At 44.0% G+C, this 22,485-nt stretch overlaps 1 protein-coding gene across 1 annotated transcript in view; it reads left to right on the forward strand.

Moving 5' to 3' along the window:
- Window positions 1-22,485, forward strand: part of ctnna2 (catenin (cadherin-associated protein), alpha 2) — a 566,064-nt gene that overhangs the window by 432,780 nt on the left and 110,799 nt on the right. Inside the window, exon 8 of the mRNA XM_072669925.1 lies at window positions 5,899-5,979. Within this exon, the coding sequence (XP_072526026.1) occupies window positions 5,899-5,979 (81 nt within the window). The remainder of the gene's footprint in view (window positions 1-5,898; window positions 5,980-22,485) is intronic.

Here is a 22,485-nt window from a genome sequence, read left to right on the forward strand (position 1 = left end):
CAGAGCGATCTGTAGATCCCGTGAAGACATTTTAGGATTGTTAGAGACTTCTTTACACAGCCTGCAGCCAAAAGTTTGTGGACACCCCTTCTAATGAATGCATTTAGCTACTTTAAGTTGCACCCATTGCTGAAACAGAAGTGCAAATACACACACAGTCTCAACGTATCTAGTCCCTGTAGAGAAGTCCTGTCAATACAATAGGACTCTCTGGAGCAGATCAACATGAACTTATTTGTCCCATCATGCCTAATGCCAGATGTGGGCTGGAGGGGCGTAAAGCCCCCAGCATTGAGCTGTGGAGCAGTGGGACTGTGTTCTCTGGTGCTCCGTCCAATACTTTTGGGATGAGCTGGAGAGTTGGGGATGAGCTGAGGTGGTGACCATCCAACATCCTGACCTCACTAACACTCTTGTCGATGAATGCAATCAAATCCTCACAGCAATGTAGAAAATTTAGAGCCTTTCTTGGACAGTTGGGACAGTTAATCCAGCAGGCCACCAGATGGCGCTCTCACCACCGGGGAGTTTAAAACAAAGAATCCGATCTGGATTAGAATTAAAATATCCCATTCCCGATCCATTAAAATGAGCCTGGATCAGACCGGGGCCATCGTCCCACGTCAGTTAGCGTGGTTGTTTAGCGTGCAGTGAGCGCAGACTAAGAGCGGTGTGGTGATGAACTGCGCTACACTTTCCTCTGGCTTACTTTTGTCCTTGTATTAGCCTGATGGACACTCTTTGTTGGGTAGGTTAGAGTATTAATATCTCCGGTCGTGCAGTCAACATGCAACGCTAGGTGAATCTCGAGGGCAGTTGCTTAGCAACATGTAAATTCATTCATCGTTTTAGCTGCAGGGTTTTAGGATGAATTTTGGCCTCAAATGCAATCCGTTGCTTCCAGTGAATGCAGTCTAAACTGCATGGGTGATCACACTGATTCACATGCTCTCTCGCTCTGTCTCTTCCTTGCTCACTGTCTCTCACTCTCGCACTGTCTCTCTGTCTCTGTTGCTCTCTCTCGTCTCATCTTTTCTCTCTCACTTTCTTCTTCTCCTTTCTATCACACTATTTCACAAGCTCTTTTACTCTTTCTCTCCCACTGTCTCTCTCCTGTCTCCCCTCTCTCTCTCTCTCTCTCTCTCTCTCTCTCTCTCTCTCTCTCTCTCACACGCTGTCTCTCTCCTGTCTCCCCCCTCTCTCTCTCTCTCTCTCTCTCACGCTGTCTCTCTCCTGTCTCCCCTCTCTCTCTCTCTCTCTCTCTCTCTCTCTCTCACGCTGTCTCTCTCCTGTCTCTCTCTCTCTCACGCTGTCTCTCTCCTGTCTCTCTCTCTCTCTCTCTCTCTCTCTCTCTCTCTCTCTCTCTCTCTCACACTGTCTCTCTCCTGTCTCCCCCTCTCTCTCGCTCTCTCGCTCTCTCACTCTCTCTGTCTCTCTCTCTCTCTCCTCTCTCATGCTATTTATCTCTCTCGCTCTCTCCTCTTGTCCTTTCTGCTTTGCCCCTCTCTCGTCTCTTCCTTTCTCTTACTCTCTCAATTTCGTCTCACTCTGTCCCTCTTCTCTCAGACGCTTTCTCCTCTTCTCTTCTCTTCTCTTCTCTCTCTCTCTCTCTCTCTTTCTCTCTCTTTCTCTCTCTCTCTCTCTCTCTCTCTCTCTCTCTCTCTCTCTGGCTAAGAGTGTAAGTCTATGAGCTGTGCTGTGTGGCAGCAGGACAGTCTCGTCCATCTGAAGTGGCGTCTAGAAAGAGAAGCTCATTCACGACATGAACAGGATCACAGGCTTTGAAACCGGGGGCCCTTTCCCAATCTCAGAAATCCAGGCCTAATTGAAAGGCTGCCTCTGAAGGCTTCGTTCTTTCGGTCAGGTGTCTCTGAATGGAGACGCTGGTGTTGTCTCTCGTTTTGTCATGTTGGCAGAAGATCTGCCAGCTATTCTGGATGTCTGTTGATGTCCTGTGGGTTTATTTCTGAGCTGGGCATCGGCGCTTGATTTTAGTGCCGTAGAGAATAAGGCCTGGTCCGTTGGATGTTATGCCTGCCGTCCCTGTCATGATCAGGCTTTTGATTGAGTGAAGTGGGGATGACTGATCGGCGATCAGAATTGTCTTCAGTCTCCTTCAGGACGGCATTGCCTGCTAGATATGGGATGTGAGTTTTTTTTTTTTGGGGGGGGGGGATATAGATAATTCCTGGCGTCCTTATCTGCCAGCTATTGCTGCAGTAGTGCAGACTTGAGGATGTCAATAAATCAAATGTAAATGAACCATTCTGTGAAATCGGAGCCGGGTAGTATTTATTTATTTATTTATTTATTTATTTATTTATTTATGTGTGTATTTATTTGTTTAATTGTTTTAATTTTTTTAAACAGAAAAAAATAACACATTTTGGTTTACATTAAATTATTTTTATTCAGATATGGGAGGCAGGTTTACAATACAACATGATGAGATGGTCTGTGACTTTCTCTGCATGAATAGTGTACATAAAAAAAGAAAAATGCTCCAAAGGCTCAAATGATGTCACTTCCTCTTTGAAGCAAAAGTATCAACAGCAACAGTACATTATTTGTACGCTGCGTTTCCAAGGACTAGGCTGTAGCCGAAGTGAGGTGTGTCCATGGTAGGACACTTTCTCAGTAGTAGTCGCACAGATAGAGCAGTCTGACCAGGTTGCGTGGTGAGGTCACCAGAAAGGTCCCGCCTCTCGCAGTTCGTCGGGAGTAAAATCGAGTGTGGAAGTCACTGCTTAGTTAAATCTGTAAAGGTAGAGTTGTTCTGGAATAGTGTGGCAAAGAAACTGAAGTAAAATATCTTAAAATTTAAAGGTTTTCAACCCAGAAATTACAAGAACAGGCTTTTAAACTTCTCCACACCGCGCCGACATTATGTATTCTTGTTCTCCGTCCTTTGAGTCTTCTTGTTTGTTTCATCCCACTTTCAGTAAAGCATTTGGCTGCTTCAGTCTAGCTGTCCATATTTAATGAGAAGAATGTGTGTGTGTGTGTGTGTGTGTGTGTGTGTGTGTGTGTGTGTGTGTGTGTGTGTGTGTGTGTGTGCGTTTTTGTGTAGCGAGCGCTGCCACAGGCCGCAGCCTGGCTGTTGAAAGAAACAGACGGACTGAGGGAGAGGGAGAGAGAGCGAGGGGGAGAGATAGAGAGATGTAGAGGGAGCCGGAGACGCAGACACTGAGAGCTTTGGGCTGTCATCTGTGGCGATGGTGCGTTCTAGCACCCCACACAGGAGCCAGCTGTGAGCTGTCTGGCAGATGGGACCTAGGGGAGAAGGCCGCTCATGCCGAAGCTCAGCCCGCTCCCTTTAATTGTTCTCTAACAAGAGCCCCGGCTCAAGCGGCCCGCCTGTTTACCAGCTCCCTCTGACAGGGTCTTTCTAAAGCCCCTGCTCTCGTGGAGGCACACTCGTCACATGGCAGACTCAAGGAGCTCCATTGAGAATTTTGGACCGGTTGTGCTGTCAGTGGCTGGGGAGGAGGGTCGATGTTGTTGTTTTTTGTTGTTGTCTCTGCTGCTTTTGTTGCCGGTGGTGTTATTTACACCATGTATTCTCATCACTGATGTTTATGCCTGAACCCCCTTTACTCCAAAAGTCTGCTTAGAAATATACTGGAGTTGCCAGTTTTTTAGAAACAGGACTAGCCCCCTTGTAGCTACACTGATGTTACATCAGGCACACCTTTCATAATGGCTACTGACTGTAGCCCATGGACTGTAGCCCATTGATCAGTCACCCTCTGGTACTACTAGTGGTTTATAATAAGTGCACTTAAAAGTACTTTCATATAGTATAAAAAAGTGTGTGTGTGTGTGTTTGTGTATGTATATATATATATATATATATATATATTTTTTTTTTTATATATTTTTCTGATTGCATATATATAATTTATATATATATATATATATATATATATATATATATATATATATATATATATATACATAAATTAATAACATTTTTGTAATTCAGGTCATAAAACTAAACAAATCTGAACAGAGGTGGCATGATTAACAGTTCACACATTTGTCTAATTTCTGATATATATTTAAAAACAAAAAATAACAATGTGTGTGTGTGTATGTATGTATGTATGTGTATATATATATATATATATATATAATATATTTTTTTTTATACATTTTTTTTACAGGGACATGAAAACAGATTACATAACTGTGACATAGCATCTCCAGTATGAGACATACACAGGATAAAGAACTTATTTGTGTTCTTTAGAAGTTTATATTTTTAAGCAAATACTATATTAGATGCCAAAATTAAAAAATATAAAAATATAAAAACTTCAAGTTCAAGCCAAAACACCACTAATAGTCCTTAGGGAAGGTTGATAATAGACATTGTCATGCAGCCTCCGTCCCACCTCAAACCACAACCCACCCTTAGCCACAAGTTACAATACAAAATTGTGTGTATGGGAAGAATACTTAGATCTTTCAACAAGTTTTATTTTATTTATTTATTTTCTAAATATATCTAGAGCAAAAGATTAAGTACAGTACACTTATCCCTTTCTAAGTGTCAGGATAAGCCAAGGATACGTGCGTATAATTGTGCGTTCATGTATCTCTGATAAGTACAGAAAATGAAACTGAAAAGTTTTTACTAACAGCACGCTCCAATAAATAAACGTCTTTTTAGTGTAAGTCTTTTTTGCCGCTTCCATGTAAATTGTTCACCCAGCACGTCAGAGCGCAGGGTCAGCCGCGCTACGCCACCCCTGGAGCAGTGGTATCGAACCCACAACCTTGTGCTCAATAACCCAGCAGTCATGTAAGAAGTCTGAAGATGATCACAACTGCCTTTTTCTGCACAATGAGCGCAGACACGACTACAGCAGCAATACGCTCAAGCTCCAGTTTGGCACGAGAGACTCTTCTCACATGAATATGTGAAAGACAGTCACGTTTTAGAATAATACACTCTTTGCCTCGTCTGCAGCCTCTGCAGTGCCACTGCTATTCAATGCAATGTGACAGTTTCTGAACAAGCACGAGCGCTCGTACCGCGCTCAAATCACTGACGGATTATTGCATTTGTTTAATCAGAGGAACAATACGAGGTGGCTAAAGCTCGCAGCACATTCATATGCAGTCTGTTCAGTTTCACAGACAAGCGCTTATCGAGGACAGCAAGTACTAATGTGGACAGTTTTCTTCAAATGTAAGAATTCAGACCAAGATTATATTATATAATAAATATAATACATATAATGGTTTTCCATCTGCCTTAAAAAGACTTCAGCTGAGGCTTGGAGTAAGCAATATTTACACCTATATCTGGTGCACTAACAACAGTTAACTCCTGCTATTACAGCTAGCACTAGCCAACTGCAGAAGTGCCAGGCAATTCAGGCACTCGGAACGTTAGCCCGAAAGTGGCGTGAGGCTTTTGTAGCCCCGCTACAGGAGTTTGATCATTGTGAGCTTTGTGCATCTTCCTTTTTTCTCGGTCTCTCTCTCATTCTGCACCATAGCTTCGGCAAAGGGGATTATTCCTAGCCAAACTTGTTCTCAGCAGTCTATTGTCCATTTCACTGCTTTTACTAGACGCTCTGCTTCTTTTATCCCAGCTTGCGTTCCACTATTGTTATTATTTTTATGGGCTCCTGTCCCACTTCAGGTCTTCCCGCCCTGAGCCTCCTACGTTTGGAGGCACTTAAAGGACTGTCTTGCCGAGTTTTCCAGGAATCATCTTGCTTTCGCCCCTACAAGCCTCGCTACAGCGATGCTTTCATCCCTGCTGTCTGCCTGTTTTTCAGATCTTGCGAGAGTGTGTAGACCATGAACACTATTGCTAGTGCTAATGCTTCAAGTATAACACTGTATGTCTCTCTCTTTCTCTCGTTCTCTCGTTCTCTGCAGACGGGAAGGAAAGAAAGGGGTGACCCACTGAACACGGCCATCGACAAGATGACCAAGAAGACCCGGGATTTGCGCAGACAGGTAAGTCATCTCTGTATCCTCACACTGGCAAAAACGACCCAAAATCACAGTTCCCCTGGAGACGACGAAGTCTTCTCCAGCTTATTTTAGACCTTGACCCAGCCAACGTGCTCATGTGGGGCTTACATGGGTGGAACGTGAGCTAGGTGGTAGGACTTCCCAAACAGGCCCCATCATTGTAGCCCACCTTTATCTCACATGTATAGTGTACAACCCAAGTGGGGCCCATGGTTAACCGCTCCTTGCCCCATCACTGACCCTGGTGGGCATCCATATGTTGGGCCAATATGGAACTCATGGACTAAATGTTCTGGTTCTCAGTTGGGCTACCCATACAGGCCACAAGGGCATGTCATCTGGGGAAAGAAAGGTGTGTCCCACTGAACACGGCCATCGACAAAATGACCAACGTCTAGTCTAGTCTAAGGTTTTCTGGGAGTCAAAAGTACAGCACACCTATTTGGTTCAATTGTTGCTACCACCACCATGCTAACAGTTGGTATAGTGCTCTCGAGATTACATGCCCCTAAAATATAGCTCTACTCACTGTAGACCAGCATCACAGTTTCATCTATCTTATCTATCCATAACACTCGTCTCTGCAAGGCTTTTCCTTTGTCCATGTGATCAACTGTAAACTTTAGCTGAACTTGGAGGGGTCAATTTTGGAGCTTTGGTGGCAGCCTGTCACTCCAAGGTGATGTAAACTTGCTCAACTCTAGACAAGTGATGCTGTAGTCCAGCTGCTTCCAGTTCATGGCCAGCCTGTGCCTTGTACCTGACAGTTTAAGCCTTCTTTCAGATTTTGGCAAAATGGAATCACCAATAACCTGAAGAACTGATGATCTTGAAATCTGCAGTTGTTTAGCAATGCTCTGAGAGACATTCCTAATGATCACCCAGATCACTCAGATCTGCACTGAGCTCCTTGGACTTTGTGTTGGGAGCTCCCATTGTACTGTGTCTTGGCCAGTCCAGTAAGTGCTGTCAAACAAACCACCCTTATTTTGCAGCCACACAGAGGAGCTGCCAGCTGTAGCCAATCATGATCACTAGCATTAAATTGAGAGACCTTGGCTTTGGCATGTTAAACCTTCAGGACTACTGAAATTAATAATAATCTAAGTGAATGTATGTAAGTGTTTAACCCAGTATATATAAATCTGACCCTGTTTTGGTTTCAGAAACCCAAGCTGTAAATCCTACACTTACTGTGCCAGCGATAAAGAAATCACTGAAAGCACAATACTGCCATGACAGTGTTGAGTGTATGTAAACTTCAGAGCACAACCGTCTACTGTAAACATATATTTATTTATTTTCCTCACACCTGCAAAAAGCTTTTCTGTAAAGCCAACTACTGGGCACTTAACGTCTAAGCGTGCTCTACATACCCATCAGCAGCACCAAAAGACCACCGTGTCTCCACTTGACTAGCATGGATGTGCTGTTGACTTCTGCAATCAGAGGAAGTGGTGCATAAAAGCACCCCCACCCCCTTTCCCACACTTCAACTGCTCCCCCCCCACTGGAGTAATGGAAGCCGGCGTCAGGCCTGGCCGGTGCGCTCGCATCTGAAAGCCGAGCCTGGAATCAGGCTGGTGAGGAAGCGGAGGGAGGGCTGTTCTTTTCTCTACCTTGCTCCAAAACGAGCTTATCACTCTGTGGCCCCTGGCAGGCGAATATGACGCCTCCACCAGCTGAGGCGAGTTCTCGGCGAGCTCTCTCTTCCATCAGGGATGGGGAAATGAGGAGATAGGTGTGAAGGCAAAGACCATTTTGGGAGTCGCGATAAGAGTCATATGTAATCTTCTGCTCTGGCTACTCAAAGCACAGGCAATTGTAAGTAGAACTGACAGTACGCACATTTCACACACTGCTTTCTGAGAGAGTTCGACAGGAGTTTGGAGAAATGGGAAATGCTGATGGTTTTGCATAATGGACGGTGTCCATGCTCCGCTCACAACTGCTTTCAAGTGAAGCCAGTGTTATGAATCTTGAATGTCCTTTTGGGGACATCTATATACATACATGCAGCTGTTTTAACGCAATTTCCATAGATCTCCAACCCTGGAACCACTGCTGGACTTGCAAATATATGCAAAACTGTCCCATTTCCCAGTATTTAAAATCAGGAATCCCCAGTATTTTGCTACTCACACTTTTCCCTGATGGATGAATTCATCCAATCAAAAAAGAGAAACAGTTTACATTGACTTACACTAAAAAATGTACTACATATCCAAATATTTGAGGACACCCCCTCTACAAAATGCATTCAGCTACTTTAGGCTGCCCCCATTGCAACTTAACACAGATACATACACAGTGTGCATACACACAGCTTGTCTAGTCCCTGTAGAAGAGAAGTACTGCCAATAGAATAGGACTCTCTGGAACAGGTCAACATGCACCTATTAGCACCATGCTGTCTAATGCCAGGCGTGGGCTAGAGGGGTACAAAGCTATCCGGCATTAAGCTGTAGAGAAGTGGGACTGACTGTGTTCTCTGGAGTTGGGAATGAGGTGGAGGTGAGGTGTCCAGGAGTTCCCTGGACAGTAGAGTTACATCAACAATCAGGATAATACCCTTGATTTCGGCAGATACAACAAATCAGCAGGCGTCTCAATAGTCCATACAGTGTAACTAACCTGCAGTCAGTTTTGCCAGACCAATCAACAACCCATCCACCCAGGCATCCGTCTTTTGATCCTTATTTTTGTTTTATTTTTGCAAATAATTGTGTACCTGTGTATTGTTACAAGGTTTTATGCTAAAATAATAATAAATAATATAATAATATAATAATTAAGGAAGACCAAAAGCCATGTTGCAGTACCCCCACAGCCCAGCCCGTGGCCCACAGGTATAAAACGTACTGCCTTTACACATGAAAGCAGTGTTTCACAGTGTTGACACGTTGGCCTGCATAACTTACCATGATTGGATTGTAATAAATGTGGGAATATTCATTTAATGATTTTAATATTGGCACCTGACCAGTTAAGTGATTTTCAAAATTTGTGTTTGATTGTTGTTAATATAAAGTTTGTAATTATAGAAAATGTCTGCATGTTATTTGAGGATGGATTACGCTGATGTTCGCTAACACGTCAGTCGTGCTCACAACAGTAAAACAGTGGGATGGAAGGGGCTGTGTTTTGACAGATTCAAGATTCACATCCACGCAGTCACTGTAGGAAAAACTACGGGAAAAAAACTGAGGTGTATCTGTTCCATCAGAAGTGCTGCAAAAACGCCTTCGCTGTGAAATGACCTTTAAGAAAAAGAAGAGTTTCAGAGAGGACAGGCTGATCTACCCAAGCCTGTGGAAAGCCAAGAATAAGAGTGAGAATAATAACACCGAATTCCAGTGCTTTAAATCCTGTGCAAGGTTGTCAACGCTTCTGGGTTTTGTGGTAAGATTATGATTCTTTACCCCGTCCTTTTCCCCGACTGCTCTCCACCAGTATCCTGAAATAGCTCTCTTAGACCCACTCGCTTTATGAACTCAAATAAGAGAGAGAGAGAGAGAGTGGGCACTGTTCCAGAAACGGCCATTAAATCAGTGTTTCTCCTTATTAGACGCATATGTTCTATACTTCAGTGCTGCGTACAGTACGTCAGGCTGCATATGTACCACAAGCTCACTTCACTAATTAGAAATCGCAGTCACTGTGTGGGATGCACTCGCGGGTTGCTTTCGCATTGGTCTTTTTTAAATGGTACATTTGCGATTACAGCACACAGTGCCATAACATCACGAGACTGACACTCCAAGACTCAACTCAGAGTTGCATCCCAGAGACTCCAGACTTGACTCAGACTTGCATCTCAGAGACTCCAGACTTGACTCAGACCTGCATCCCAGAGACTCCAGATTTGACTCAGACCTGCATCCCAGAGACTCCAGATTTGACTCAGACCTGCATCCCAGAGACTCCAGACCTGCATTCCAGAGACTTCAGACTTGACTCAGACCTGCATCTCAGAAACTCCAGACTTGACTCAGACCTGCATCCCAGAGACTTCAGACTTGACTCAGACCTGCATCTCAGAAACTCCAGACTTGACTCAGACCTGCATCCCAGAGACTCCAGATTTGACTCAGACCTGCATCCCAGAGACTCCGGACCTGCATTCCAGAGACCCCAGACTTGACTCAGACCTGCATCCCAGAGACTCCAGATTTGACTCAGACCTGCATCTCAGAGACTCCGGACCTGCATTCCAGAGACTCCAGACTTGACTCAGACCTGCATCCCAGAGACTCCAGACCTGCACCTGGATGCAAGCCTGAGTCCTGACTCGACTCAGGCCTGCATCCCAGAGACTCCAGACTTGACTCAGACCTGCATCCCAGAGACTCCAGATTCAACTCACATTCGCTTTAAAGATATTAGAGACACAACTTAGACCTGCGTCCGGGAGACTAGAGACATGACTCAGACCTGCATCCCAGAGAATCAAAACTCAACTCCGATGCTAGAGGTACCTCAGAGACTCAGACTGAGATCCCAGATATGTGAGGCCTGCACCCCAGAGACTCCACCCTCAACTCAGACCTGCATCCCAGAGACTAGAGACATGACTCGGACCTCCCAGAGAATAGAGACTTAATTCCTATTCCCAAAGACTCAAGATTTAACTCAGACTTGCTTCCAAGATACTAGAGACACGACTCAGACCTGCACCCGGAGATCCCAGACTCCTGACTCGACTCAGGCTTGCATCCTAGAGAATCGTGACTCAACTCAGACCTGCACCCTAGAGAATCAAGACTTGCCCTTTACATTACTGTGAAGAAGCATACACACATACACACTCCTATTTCCCCTCTAATCTTCCCGCACTCTGCAGCATCTCCCATAATTGGAAACCATCTTTTAAAATCGTTCCTCTTTCAGGCACGGCTGTAAATATGACCAGCGACACGTTCGCTCTAAGTCGCCAAACTCAGCAGTTGTTCATCACGCTTCTCATTTCCACTTTTTACATTTTTTTTCCTGCCCTGCATCTCTACGCCTCCTTGTCGCATGCTTCTCCTGACCAACATTCGGAAAAGCTGTAAACATCCCTGCGACGCCCGCATTAAAATTCGCCCATAAACTAAGGGACCAGTTTACAGATTCGCCCGGGCAAGCGCTTTTAATCCTCTTAAGACGTTTATTTCATTATCTAGCAGTGGTATTACGCGGGGTGAGATGTTTACAGCGGCGGGGGGAGGGGATAGGGGGTTTATGGTACAGTAAAGTGGTTTAAAGGAAATGAAAAGTGTTTGATAGTCCTGATTTACTCGGGCCGATCGGGCCACCGTTTTCATCCGGCCGGTAATTCCACACATCGCCTCTTATTCGCATCGGCTAGTCTGCCTCGCTGCTGCTGCTGCTGCCCATAGTCCGGCGCTTAAAAGCTCATCACACCTCAGCAACATGTTATCGCCTTTTCCTCTCACTCTCTGACAGCATCCCGTCTAATTCCCTGTTAGGATATTTGAGATTAAGGCGAAGCATGTTCAGGGATCGAGAGCGATTTCTCACTGGAACAGACATGTGCAGAATGCAGAATCTCAGTATTTATTATTATTATTATTATTATTATTATTTATTTATTTATTTATTTTAACCAGGCTGTCTTTTTTTCGTTGTTGCTATTGACTTCCATTCAACTTCTAGAGGAACTGGATGAAAAGTTAACGTAGAATATCGTATTTTACTGATAGGAAAATATGCTTTGCATTTCTGCCGAAGAAACATTGGCCTCTCTTCCACTGCAGGGCCTAACGGTTCTAATCATGGAGGGGAATCGTAAATGATGTAGGGCTTTGCTGATTGGCTCCATATTATTATATTTCCAGTTCAGAATAGAGCAGAGACGAGAATAATTGCATTGTAGTACTCTTTAAGTGTATTGATCATTAGTGTGGCAACAAGTACTGTAGCATAATAAGTTTAGCATACTTCAGTCGGCTACTGAGCTTGTCCAACATCGCTACCACAGAGTTAGCATGTCGGCAAACAAGGCCCATCCAGTGTCATTACCGTGGCATTAGCAAGGGATGATTTCCCCAGGCTCGTATGGCCCAGCTAACAGCTTGTTTAACATGGCCACTGTGGCTAGTGCTAACTGCATGCCAAAGTCATCACACACTCACGTGAAACCTCACTGAGTTAGTTTCAGATAGATGTGTTTCAGTGGATTCAAACATTTATTTAGCATACTAGCATATCTACAAAACATCCTCCTTGTTGCAGTTTGAGATGAGTGTGATTTATGCATGCAGGTTACACGATGCTTATACAGATTAATTACAGCTTCCTGGTCCTAGTAACACAACAATTGGAGAAAAAAAAAACATGACCAGCATAACGGTACAGTGCGGCTCTAGTAATAATTCTGTAATATTGTCCATAAAAACCAAAAGGCCGAAGTTCAGACTAAACGATACTGATAATTATGTATGTTTGATGGGACTCCATAGTTAATTGTAATGTAAATCCATGGTACAGCAAAGCTCTAGACTTCTATGGTTAACTGTTACCAGTGTCTTGGCTTTTTGGACCTCCAAATACCTCCAGAATTGTTACCCACTGTTGTAAATGGCTTGCATGGAGCTGATGCATCTCCAGACTGAGGCACTGAGACAGAAAGGCCCAGAGAGCCGGGGTTAATTGGACTACACCAGGAGTCCAGACACACATCTGACAAACGCAAAACAAACCTCTCCACCATCTGCTGCCTTTGAAGAAGGCTGGGATGGAGTGGACGCATACACACACTCTACCAGTCATGAGCGTGGAACCACTGATCATAGTAGTCATTCTTGCTGTTAGTTTGTTCAGTGGTAACATACACTCCTAAAAATGGAAGGAAAGAACCAAGAACCTCTAAAACGTTTGAAGAATGAAGAACTTTGACTTGATGTCGAGGTTATGTACCAGTTCAAAGGTTCTTCACCCTCACACATTCCAGTCAGTGCCATAGAAGAACCATTTTTGGTTCCAGAAGGGTGGCTTGGTGGTTAGCATGTTTGATTCTCTGCACTGGTGTCTTGGGCTCGAGTCCCTATCTCAGTGGAGCTTCCACGTTTCCCTGGGTTCGGCTGGGTTTTCTGTGGGGCTAAAAAAAATGTTTTAGATTAGATGAATTAATTACGTCTTCCATGGCGTCACTCAAAGAACTGACCAATGTTTTAAATGTGTCCTTTTAAATATCACTTTTTGGTAACTTTTATATCTATACATTTGATCTACCTCATTTTTATCCTCTTCTGTATGTATGTGCCTCAGTTTGGCTTGTTATGGTTGAAAGCCATGATCACTTCATGTGTCTTGAGTATCAGAGTGTCAGATAAGGCCGAGACATACAACAATATCCACACCCAAGACCCAAGATACAAAATCTGATCACTTAAACCACATCAGAAGATGGTCTGAGACACATTGGAGCCACATCTCCACATCTTCAAGATGCATTCGACAACCGAAACCCCAGAAATAATTGCCACACAGCGAGTGAAATTGCATATTCCGTCCCATATGTTTCATTGAATTTCAATCTGAATAACTAGAGACCCATTTGACTACCTAGTATAAATGCATGCAGCTAAAATCCAGGAACTAGTCACATTTAAGTGACCTGGTGTAAACAGGGTCTCTGGTGCGCAGAAATCTTGCATTTTTTTCAGTTTTTCACGTTTTAACATAATCCTTGTTGTTCTTTACATTGTCTCTGAATTCCATGATGAATGGACCAATAGAAATGCTTCAAATGTCTCCCATTAAAAGTTCAGAAGTTAATTTAACAAGTTGTTTTGGAGACACAGCAATGATATACATCATGCTTCCTCATCAGCTCACACTGTCAGCACTGTAGATGTATGTGTCCGTGTCCCTGCTCATAGATAAATGACCATGCGTGTTCTGGTACAGCCATGCTGAAAATATGAGCTCTGGTATGCACCCCCCCCCTCCTCCCCCAGCCTGGAGGCCCTGAGAGCCTTCAGTCAAATGAATGGAGGCATTGCCATCTCATCAAATCAGCCTCAGCGGCGGAACAGCAAAGCCTCGGTGGCAGCGAGCTTTGAGTTATTACTGTCTACCTGGCAAGAGGATCTACAGCCCGAGCCTTTACAAATCAAACGTCCGCTTTCCTCTCCGCAATAGCTGTGGCGAAACGCTGGAGCCCGTGATTCCTGATAAGCCGTGACTGTGCAGAGGCTGTGGAGCTTTGTTATGAAGTTTATTGCATTGGCCTACTTGGTGCAGTTTATTTATGGAGGGTTCTTTGGATTGGTCAGGCCGGGTTGTGGAGCGAGGGTAAAGTCTGTAGAGTATTGTCTTAACCCGTACAGAAAGAAAATTCCCTCTGCAGGATAGTGACTGATGTATGTAGGGTTAATAACAGCATGCACATCTAGTATAGTGTACGTCGTTTCAAATGTAGGCCTAAATTTATGGCCAAACACTACTTGTAGATGTAAGATTAAGTGTATGTGACCACCTAATACTGGGAATAACCACCCTTGGCTCGGATGACGCCAGGCGAGATGCCGTGGCTTGGACTGTATTAGGTCCATCGATTGCTCTGTAGCACTCACCAGAGTCCCAGAGTTTTCCCCTCTGGCATCACTGGCCTGTGGGGCACCACTGTTACTCAGTGAGCGAGAAGTCGGTTCTCAGTACACCTTCACTATGTTGGCTCTAGAACATCCCACAAAATTAGAGGTTTCCAAGATGCTACCACTCTTCGCCCAGCAGCCTGTTATCAATCAAGCCTTTTTGGACATCAGTGAAACTGGTGAGCTCACTTATTTATAGTCCGTGTCTGTGTCCTCCCGGGCCAAGTTCGTTCCAAGCGTTCGCAAATATATAATATAATAATCATACATGAATGAATGTAAACTGAATGTATGAATTTCAGTCAGTTTTGTAACATAATGGTTATTAAATGTCATATACCATAACTCATGACAGCATATCGTTACTGTCAAAATAAAATTACAATGAAGGCTCCAATGGAATTAACTTTTGTTATCCTAACTTACATGGAAAATTACAAATTTTATTACTTCATTTTTTAATTAGATTTTAGAATTTTATTTTATTAATTTTTGAAATTATTTTTATAGAACTGATTTATTTATGTATGTATTTATTTGCTTCTTCTGTAAAGTTACTTTTTTCCAGATACAAGGATACCAGCTTTTCTTTCAACTGCAAATTTGCATATATACTGGTGCTAGTTTAGCAGTATATAGTATATAGAGTATATATAGTATATACAGTATATAGTTTTAGTAGTATTAGCAAAACTCTAAAATTAACATGTCAACCACCGGTTTTATGACCAGCACAGTGGTTTGTTGGATTTATTTATTGATTTATTTAATAATTTATTTTTTCTTTCTCTTATTGTCTATACAGTAAGTATCATTATAAACTATTTGGTAGCTGCTATGATATTAATTAATAAGTAACATGTTGTTTGAGGGCAAGGGATTTACGTATGGGTGAAATTGAAGCTTTATGGGTTTAAATTGAAGCTTTTTGAGGCTTTAAGGGTTGAATAAGTTGAATAACTTGTGTACATTAATACTGTAGAGTTCAGTATGTGTGTGTGTGTATTTTACAGCGCCATCAAATGCTGTTCAGCCATTTAGTCTTATTTGACATTGTACTGATAGTATTAATTATATGCTGTGTTTTACATAACTGACATGAAAGTCATCATATTCACTCATCTCAGTGTCTGATATTCATGTGAGTGCTATAAATAGTTCACATCTACAAAACGCCACTGTGAGAAACAGCTAATCTGTAGTACAAGTGCCATCTAGGATCACAATGTGTTTGCAAATTCCTGCTACGGTGGCGGATTTCAAACCCCAGACCCCCTGTTGCTCTACTCTGCATATTCTGGTGCAGACGCATTCCTCTCTGACCCCCGAAATAGCAACACACTGGAGTTATGGTGTTCGATTGTGCCTGCACCAGCACAGAACGGTCACAAGTATTGGGACACCTGCTCATTCATCGTTTCCTTTTAAAATCAAGGGTATAAAAAAATGATCCTGCTTTTGTTGGAGTAACTGTCTCTACTGTCCAGGGTAGAAGTATTTTTACTAATTTTTGGAGCATTGCTGTGAGGACTCCTCAGCTCATCCCAAATGTGTTGGATAGAGCACCGTCCATCATTCCAGAGAACACAGTTCTTCCACTGCTCCACAGCTCAATGCTGGGGGGGCTTTTTATACCCCTCTAGCCCATACCTGGCATTAGGCATGGTGCCAATATGTTCATGTTTATCTGCTCCAGATAGTCCTATTCTATTGGCAGTACTTCTCTACAGGGTATAGACATGCTGCGCATCTGTATCAGCGATGGGTGTGACTTAAAGTACTGGATGCATTCATTAGAAGGGATGTCCTCAAATATTTGGACATATAGTGTGCCTGCATATGTAGTATGGAGACATCAAATGAGCCCTAGTATATGTGTGTGTGTGTGTGTGTGTGTGTGTGTGGACAATATACAGTGTAATGTAATGTGATCATTCCAATAAAGCTTGCCTGAGTTGAGTTGAGTCCTTTAGGTAGGAGTGAGCAGACTTTGCAGTAGCTCGCTGTTGCGCCTTTGCATAAATGCATAAGCAGGTCTTCATGGTCCAGCAGCATGCCCAGAATAAGTATGTAGCTGCACCGCTGGGGAGATGGCTGACCCTGCGTTAGCACTGCTATCAGAGCCATCAGCAATGCTCCAGCAGCTGCTGAGGAAACCCTCTGCGTCCACTAGCCGTAGTCCAGCTCAGAGGCTTTGGCTAGCCGCAGGGCCTTTAGCTGTTCTAGCCCTCAGCTTACATCACCACGGGCTCAAACTATCACATACATCTCTGTAGCGCTCCCATATAAAACAGGCCAGTCGCTTGGTCATTTTGGTCGTGTCCGTGCCGAGGGTGAACTGAGGCTAATTCTGCTGCACTCGGACCAGTCACTCACAGGGGGGAGAGAAAGACAACGAGAGGGAGGGCAAACTGAGAGAGACCGAGAGATAGAAAGACCTGCAGAGAGACAGAAAAATAAAAAGGCAGATAGAGAAAGAGACGGAGAGAGAGACAGGCAGACAGGCCTATAGATAGAGAGAGAGGGAGAGAGAGAGAGATGGAAAGAGAGAGGAGTGGAGGCAGAGAGGCGCCTGATTGCGTGATTTGATGGAGAAATTGCTGTGAAGGTGGCGTTGCAGCTGTTTTTGAGTTTGGATGAATGGTGGTAATTGAGGAGAGAGGGTTGATTGAGGCTAGACTGGTAGCCCAAAACGCCCGCAATTAGTTATCCCCAGACGCACATCCGTTTAGTCGCTGGAGCTACGCCATGTGTTCAAAGGCCTGTCGCCGCGTTTCTAATAAATCCATCTGTCATCCCCTCTTTCTGGCTCGGCAGAACGTCACGTCAGTCTGACTGACGGCTGACTTCGGGACAGCCTTACGGTGACGTTCACTTTTCTTAGCATATGGTTGTCTAAGCTAGTTCTTTTCCTTCTTCTTCTTCCACCAGTTTCATCCACTAGAAAGAAACTTCCAAGGAAGTCTGCTTTTAAAGATGCACTATATGGACAAAAGTATTGGGACATCTGCTCATTGATCACTTCTTCTGAAATCAAGTGTATTAAAAAAGTCTATCCTGCTTTTGTTGGAGTAACTGTCTCTACTCTCCAGGGAAGAATGTTTTCTTGATAGATGGATACCCATCTATCCGCCTGGCATTAGGCATGGTGCCTATAGGTGGTATAGGTGCCTGTCTGTTCCAGAGAGTCCTATTCTATTGGTACACATCACCTTCTGAGACCTTCCCTTGGCGTTGATTGTTGCTGCCTGGACTAGCATTTTTATTATTATTATTATTATTATTATTATTATTTATTTATATAGTTTTTTTTTTGCTTGCTTAAAAACCAGGATGTATCCCAACCTGCTCCTACACCACTCCACCACTCTTATCCGTAATTACCAAAGATGGGCTTTGATGTTTACTGGCTTTACCAGGACCAACTGGTTTCAAACTACTTGAGAAATGTCCTCGACTGTAATTTCATCATGCTGCCGTCATGCACATAAGTGCTCTAAAGGAATCTTTGTACAGGCCATCTCTAGGCCTGACGTGTTCTTGTGGAAAGATGGAAAGAGGCAAAGAGATCCTATTCATAATAGCCCTGCATTGCCTAGCTTGTGATAGCGTACTCAGTGGGCAGCACATTAATGCAGTGGGTAGTATTTTCCCTGATTTTCTGGACCGATAAAGCCTCAGGCTGGCCCTCCATGATTACAGAGTGAAGGAAGCGGGTGAGGGAACGCTGGGACCTCCATCTGTCATAACAGAGGCTGATAACGGGCAGACCTGATAAAAGTCCCTCCCCACTCAGAGCACGGTCCCATTACAGGCCCACAAACACCCTCATATAGCCGGCCAGATAAGTCCAGAAGCTCAAAGCCACAACACGGCTTTCACCTGTGGACAAAGAGGCGTGCCTTAACTTTCCAATGAAGCGTTTCTGGTGCAGGGTCAGGTTGCGATTGTGGTTCTTGTTGAGAGCATTGCCACTACCAGACTTTCCTGGGTAGCCACTAGTCAGTCCACCTGCGTTAATTCGTACAGTACGTAATGGTTAGGTCCTAGTCCCTATATTGGGCCTTATTGTCATCAGAAGAGTCATTTGTCCACATTGTTTGTCCCGAGACCTCTCTTCTAGACCTCTCTTAGACTCCCATTGGTCCTGTTCACCACCTTGCTTGTTTTGAGACCTCCCCCTGACTCCATCCCCAAATGCTGTTGGTCCTAACCACTAGTTTATGAGACCTCCCATTGACTGTGATTGGTCGTTATCACCACCTTGTTGTATTGAGACATCCCCCAGACGTCTCTTTGTCTTGATCACTACCCTCTTTGTTTGAAAGCCTCTTCCTGTCTGCAATTGGTCCTAATTTCTGTATAATTTCTCTAGAGTCCTCCCAATGACTGTGATTGGTCCTAATGGCCATCTTGTGACCTCTTGAGACCTCTCCCTGACTGCTATTGGTTCTATTCACTGTGTTGTTTGTCCTGAGATCGCCCCACCCCATGACTGTGATTGGTCCTTTTTAACACCTTGTTGCTTGTCTTGAGCCCTCCCTCTGTCTCTGATTGGTCCTAAACACCACCACCTTTGTTCTGAGACCTGCTCCTGACCGCTGACATTGATCCTAATCTCTGTGGTGTTCGTCCAAAGACCTCCCCAGAATTCTCTCGGTCCTAATCAATTTGGTGTTTATTCTGAGACCTCCCCTTGACCGTGATTGGTCCTTATCACCACTGTGTTCTTTTGAGACCTCCCCCAGACCACTAATGGTCCTAATAATTGCTTCCGCTAAGTCCTATTGGTCCTAAACTCTGTATTATTGTCCTGAGACCTGTGATTCGCCTGTGATTGTTGGATTTCATTCACTTCTTCTGGCATTCAGCCAGACCTGATTCTACACCTGCCAACCACTCTTCCCTCCCATGTGCTGCCCCAGACCTCCCCAGAGATCATTAAGCAGGCAGGACGTCATACCGTCCAAATCATTTACACACACCACAGCGAGATCAAGAGCAGGATCCTCCAGCCAGATCTTCCGCCCCTCTCTCTGTCTTCTTCCCTTGCTCTCGGCCTCCTCCTTCCAACTCCCTCTCCGCCCCTCATCGCACCGCATGCCGCTCCCCATATCAAAAAACGGCCGGCGTTACATCATTTTGATTTGCGCTGCCTGTTTTGGTTCCTGGCGTGCGTGCCGGCCTGTTCATCCACTGATTGCTCTTGACATTTTAATAAGAAACATTCAGCATTTGACTCCAAGGCTCGAGCCCTCCGTCTCTATCTATTGGAAATCACAAATGAAACGCTGGAAAAGAGGGAATTGAATGCACTGAAATGAACTGGTAACGTTTTGCCTTTGATAATTGGATCCCACTCCCCTTCCCCTTTTCTCTGTTTTCATATAATTGCGGGTTTGTTTTCGTCTTTGAACCGTAAAAAAAAAACAACAAACCAGAGGGCTGGAGAGAAATCAAAATTCAATTAATAATCTACAGTATTTGCAATCGCAGCCAATCCAGTTATGTAATAGACGCTAGTTCGGTTTGGGTTTGCATGCTTTGTTCGGAATCAAACAAGCGGCTACGCCACAACGTCTACAGGGATTTTTCTATGACAGTCTGTCTGACATTCATTTCAGTTTCGGAACCGTAGTCAGTTTCAGCGTAATCCTTAGACATACAGTTTCCCATTAAAAAGCAAATTTGCCAGACAGCCTCTAATCTCGCCTTTGAAGATCACGCCACCCTCTTTAGCTTCATCTGCAGGCAGAGATATTTATCGCCCGAGCTTAGTTAAGTATACACCCTCTTTTAATTGTTCCTTTGTCTGCCTCCAAATTCACTTGGAGTTCTGTGTCGCCACTGCTGTGCCATCTGCTTGACAAATTTGGACAAACTGTAGAAGAGCGAGAAAGAGAGAGAGACACAAGTGAGCAGGTAGCGTCGCAAGATGTCAAACTTTTCTCACTGCCTTTTTGAAGTCGTCCAAAGCAATTTCAGGCAAAGCGGGATCCCTCTCCCTCTCCCTCAGCCATTTCCAATTTTCTACCCCCCCCCTTCCATTTTCCCATTTAAACATGACTAGGACATTCCGTTCTCATAGACATAAGGAGTCTCGGCACGTGCCGCTTGTTGTTGTTACCAGCGACACGATTTAAAACACTGCTCAAAAAAAAAAAATGACAAGAAAAGGAAACAAAAACAGACCGAAAGCATCACGCTTTGAACATCTAACGGCTCTTTTGATTTGGAGCGTAATGTGTTTGATGGGGCCGCTTTCTTGTACAAGTCAGGCAACAATCTGTGAAACGTGTCTGCAACGTGTACTTGTCTGCATGTCGTCGCTTTCATGCAGAAAAAATCAATTTTGGACCTTCTTTACTTTTATACTGTGAATCTGTCAGTTTTCTTTTCGCCGTGTCAAAATTTCATGGTGAATGGACCAATAGAAATGCTCCAAAAGGACCTGGAATCAAATCTTTCATTGGAAGTTAAGAAGGTTTTCCGTCCCCTGTTTTTTGTTTGTTTTTTTACTCCATACTAGTGAATAGGGTGCAAAAAGTTGTGTACTTTTTATGTCATGGTGATGCAAATACACTAGCAACACCTCACCAACCACATGGGGTACCACAGCATCCAGATAGCAACATGCAAAAATGCCTCGCAACCATCTAGCAGCACCCTAGCACTAATAAACACAACGGCAGCCCCAGCAACACTATCACGCCCATGAAGCAACCACATCGGAACACCTACACTACCCATGGAGCAACAGCATAGCAGCCATCTAGCAAAATGCCTAGCAACCCTGTGGCAATCATCTGAGACACCAAAGCAACCACACTGGATACTATTGCAGCACCCTAGCACTAGGCAACCACCTAGCAACACTGTAGCACCCATATATATAACCAACCACATAGTAACACCATAAGAACCACCTTCAGTCATCATCATAGCGACCACCTAGCAACACCATAGCAACTGCCTAGCAACCACATAACAACCACCTGCCAGGCTGTTCTACTAATTGGTTGAGCTACTGTATGTGTGCACTTGACTGATTAATAGCACCCTAGCACCTAAGCAACACCACAGCAACCACCTTCAAACACTGTAGCACCCACATACCAACCACATAGGACCATCATAACAACCACCTTGGCTACCATCAATCAACATCGTAGTGATCACCTAGCAATCACATAATAACCACCTGCCAGGCTCTTGTACTAATTAGTTGGGCTACTGTATTGTGTACTGTGTGCACTCGACTTCTTGCTAACCCCTAAGGAACACCATAGCAACCTCCTTCAAACACTGTAGCACCCACATACCAACCACATAGGAACACCATAAGAACCACCTTGGCTACCATAGCAACCATTAATCGACACCATAGCAACCATCAATCAACACCATAACAACTGCTTAGCAACCACATATCCAGCTGGGCTACCATAACAACCATTAATCGACACCATAGCAACCAACTATTAACACCTCAGCAACTACTTGGCAATGGCAAATCAGCCACCTTGCAACACTACATCTAGCAACAACATAGCAACCACCTAGCATACTATGAAACTAAATATGAAACTACATTGGTAACTAAGTGTGTAATTACATTGGTAATTGAGTGTGTAATTACATTACATTACATCATTTTCATATTGTAGCAAAATTACAGTACGGGCTCTAGTCCTCTAATGGCTATTCCTTATGTAGAGCCCATTTCAAGGTCCTGTTCAATATCCCCCTACATGAGGTCAGCACAGGTGACACACGCAATTCATCTCGCACACAGCAAAATCTTCAAATGTTGATTTTTCAATAAAGGGACGCCTACTGCCTTCCTTGAAAATGACTGCTTCATAAAACTGAATTGACCCCCAGC

The sequence above is a fragment of the Salminus brasiliensis genome, chromosome 24, assembly GCF_030463535.1.
Source record: "Salminus brasiliensis chromosome 24, fSalBra1.hap2, whole genome shotgun sequence".
NCBI lineage: Eukaryota > Metazoa > Chordata > Actinopteri > Characiformes > Bryconidae > Salminus > Salminus brasiliensis.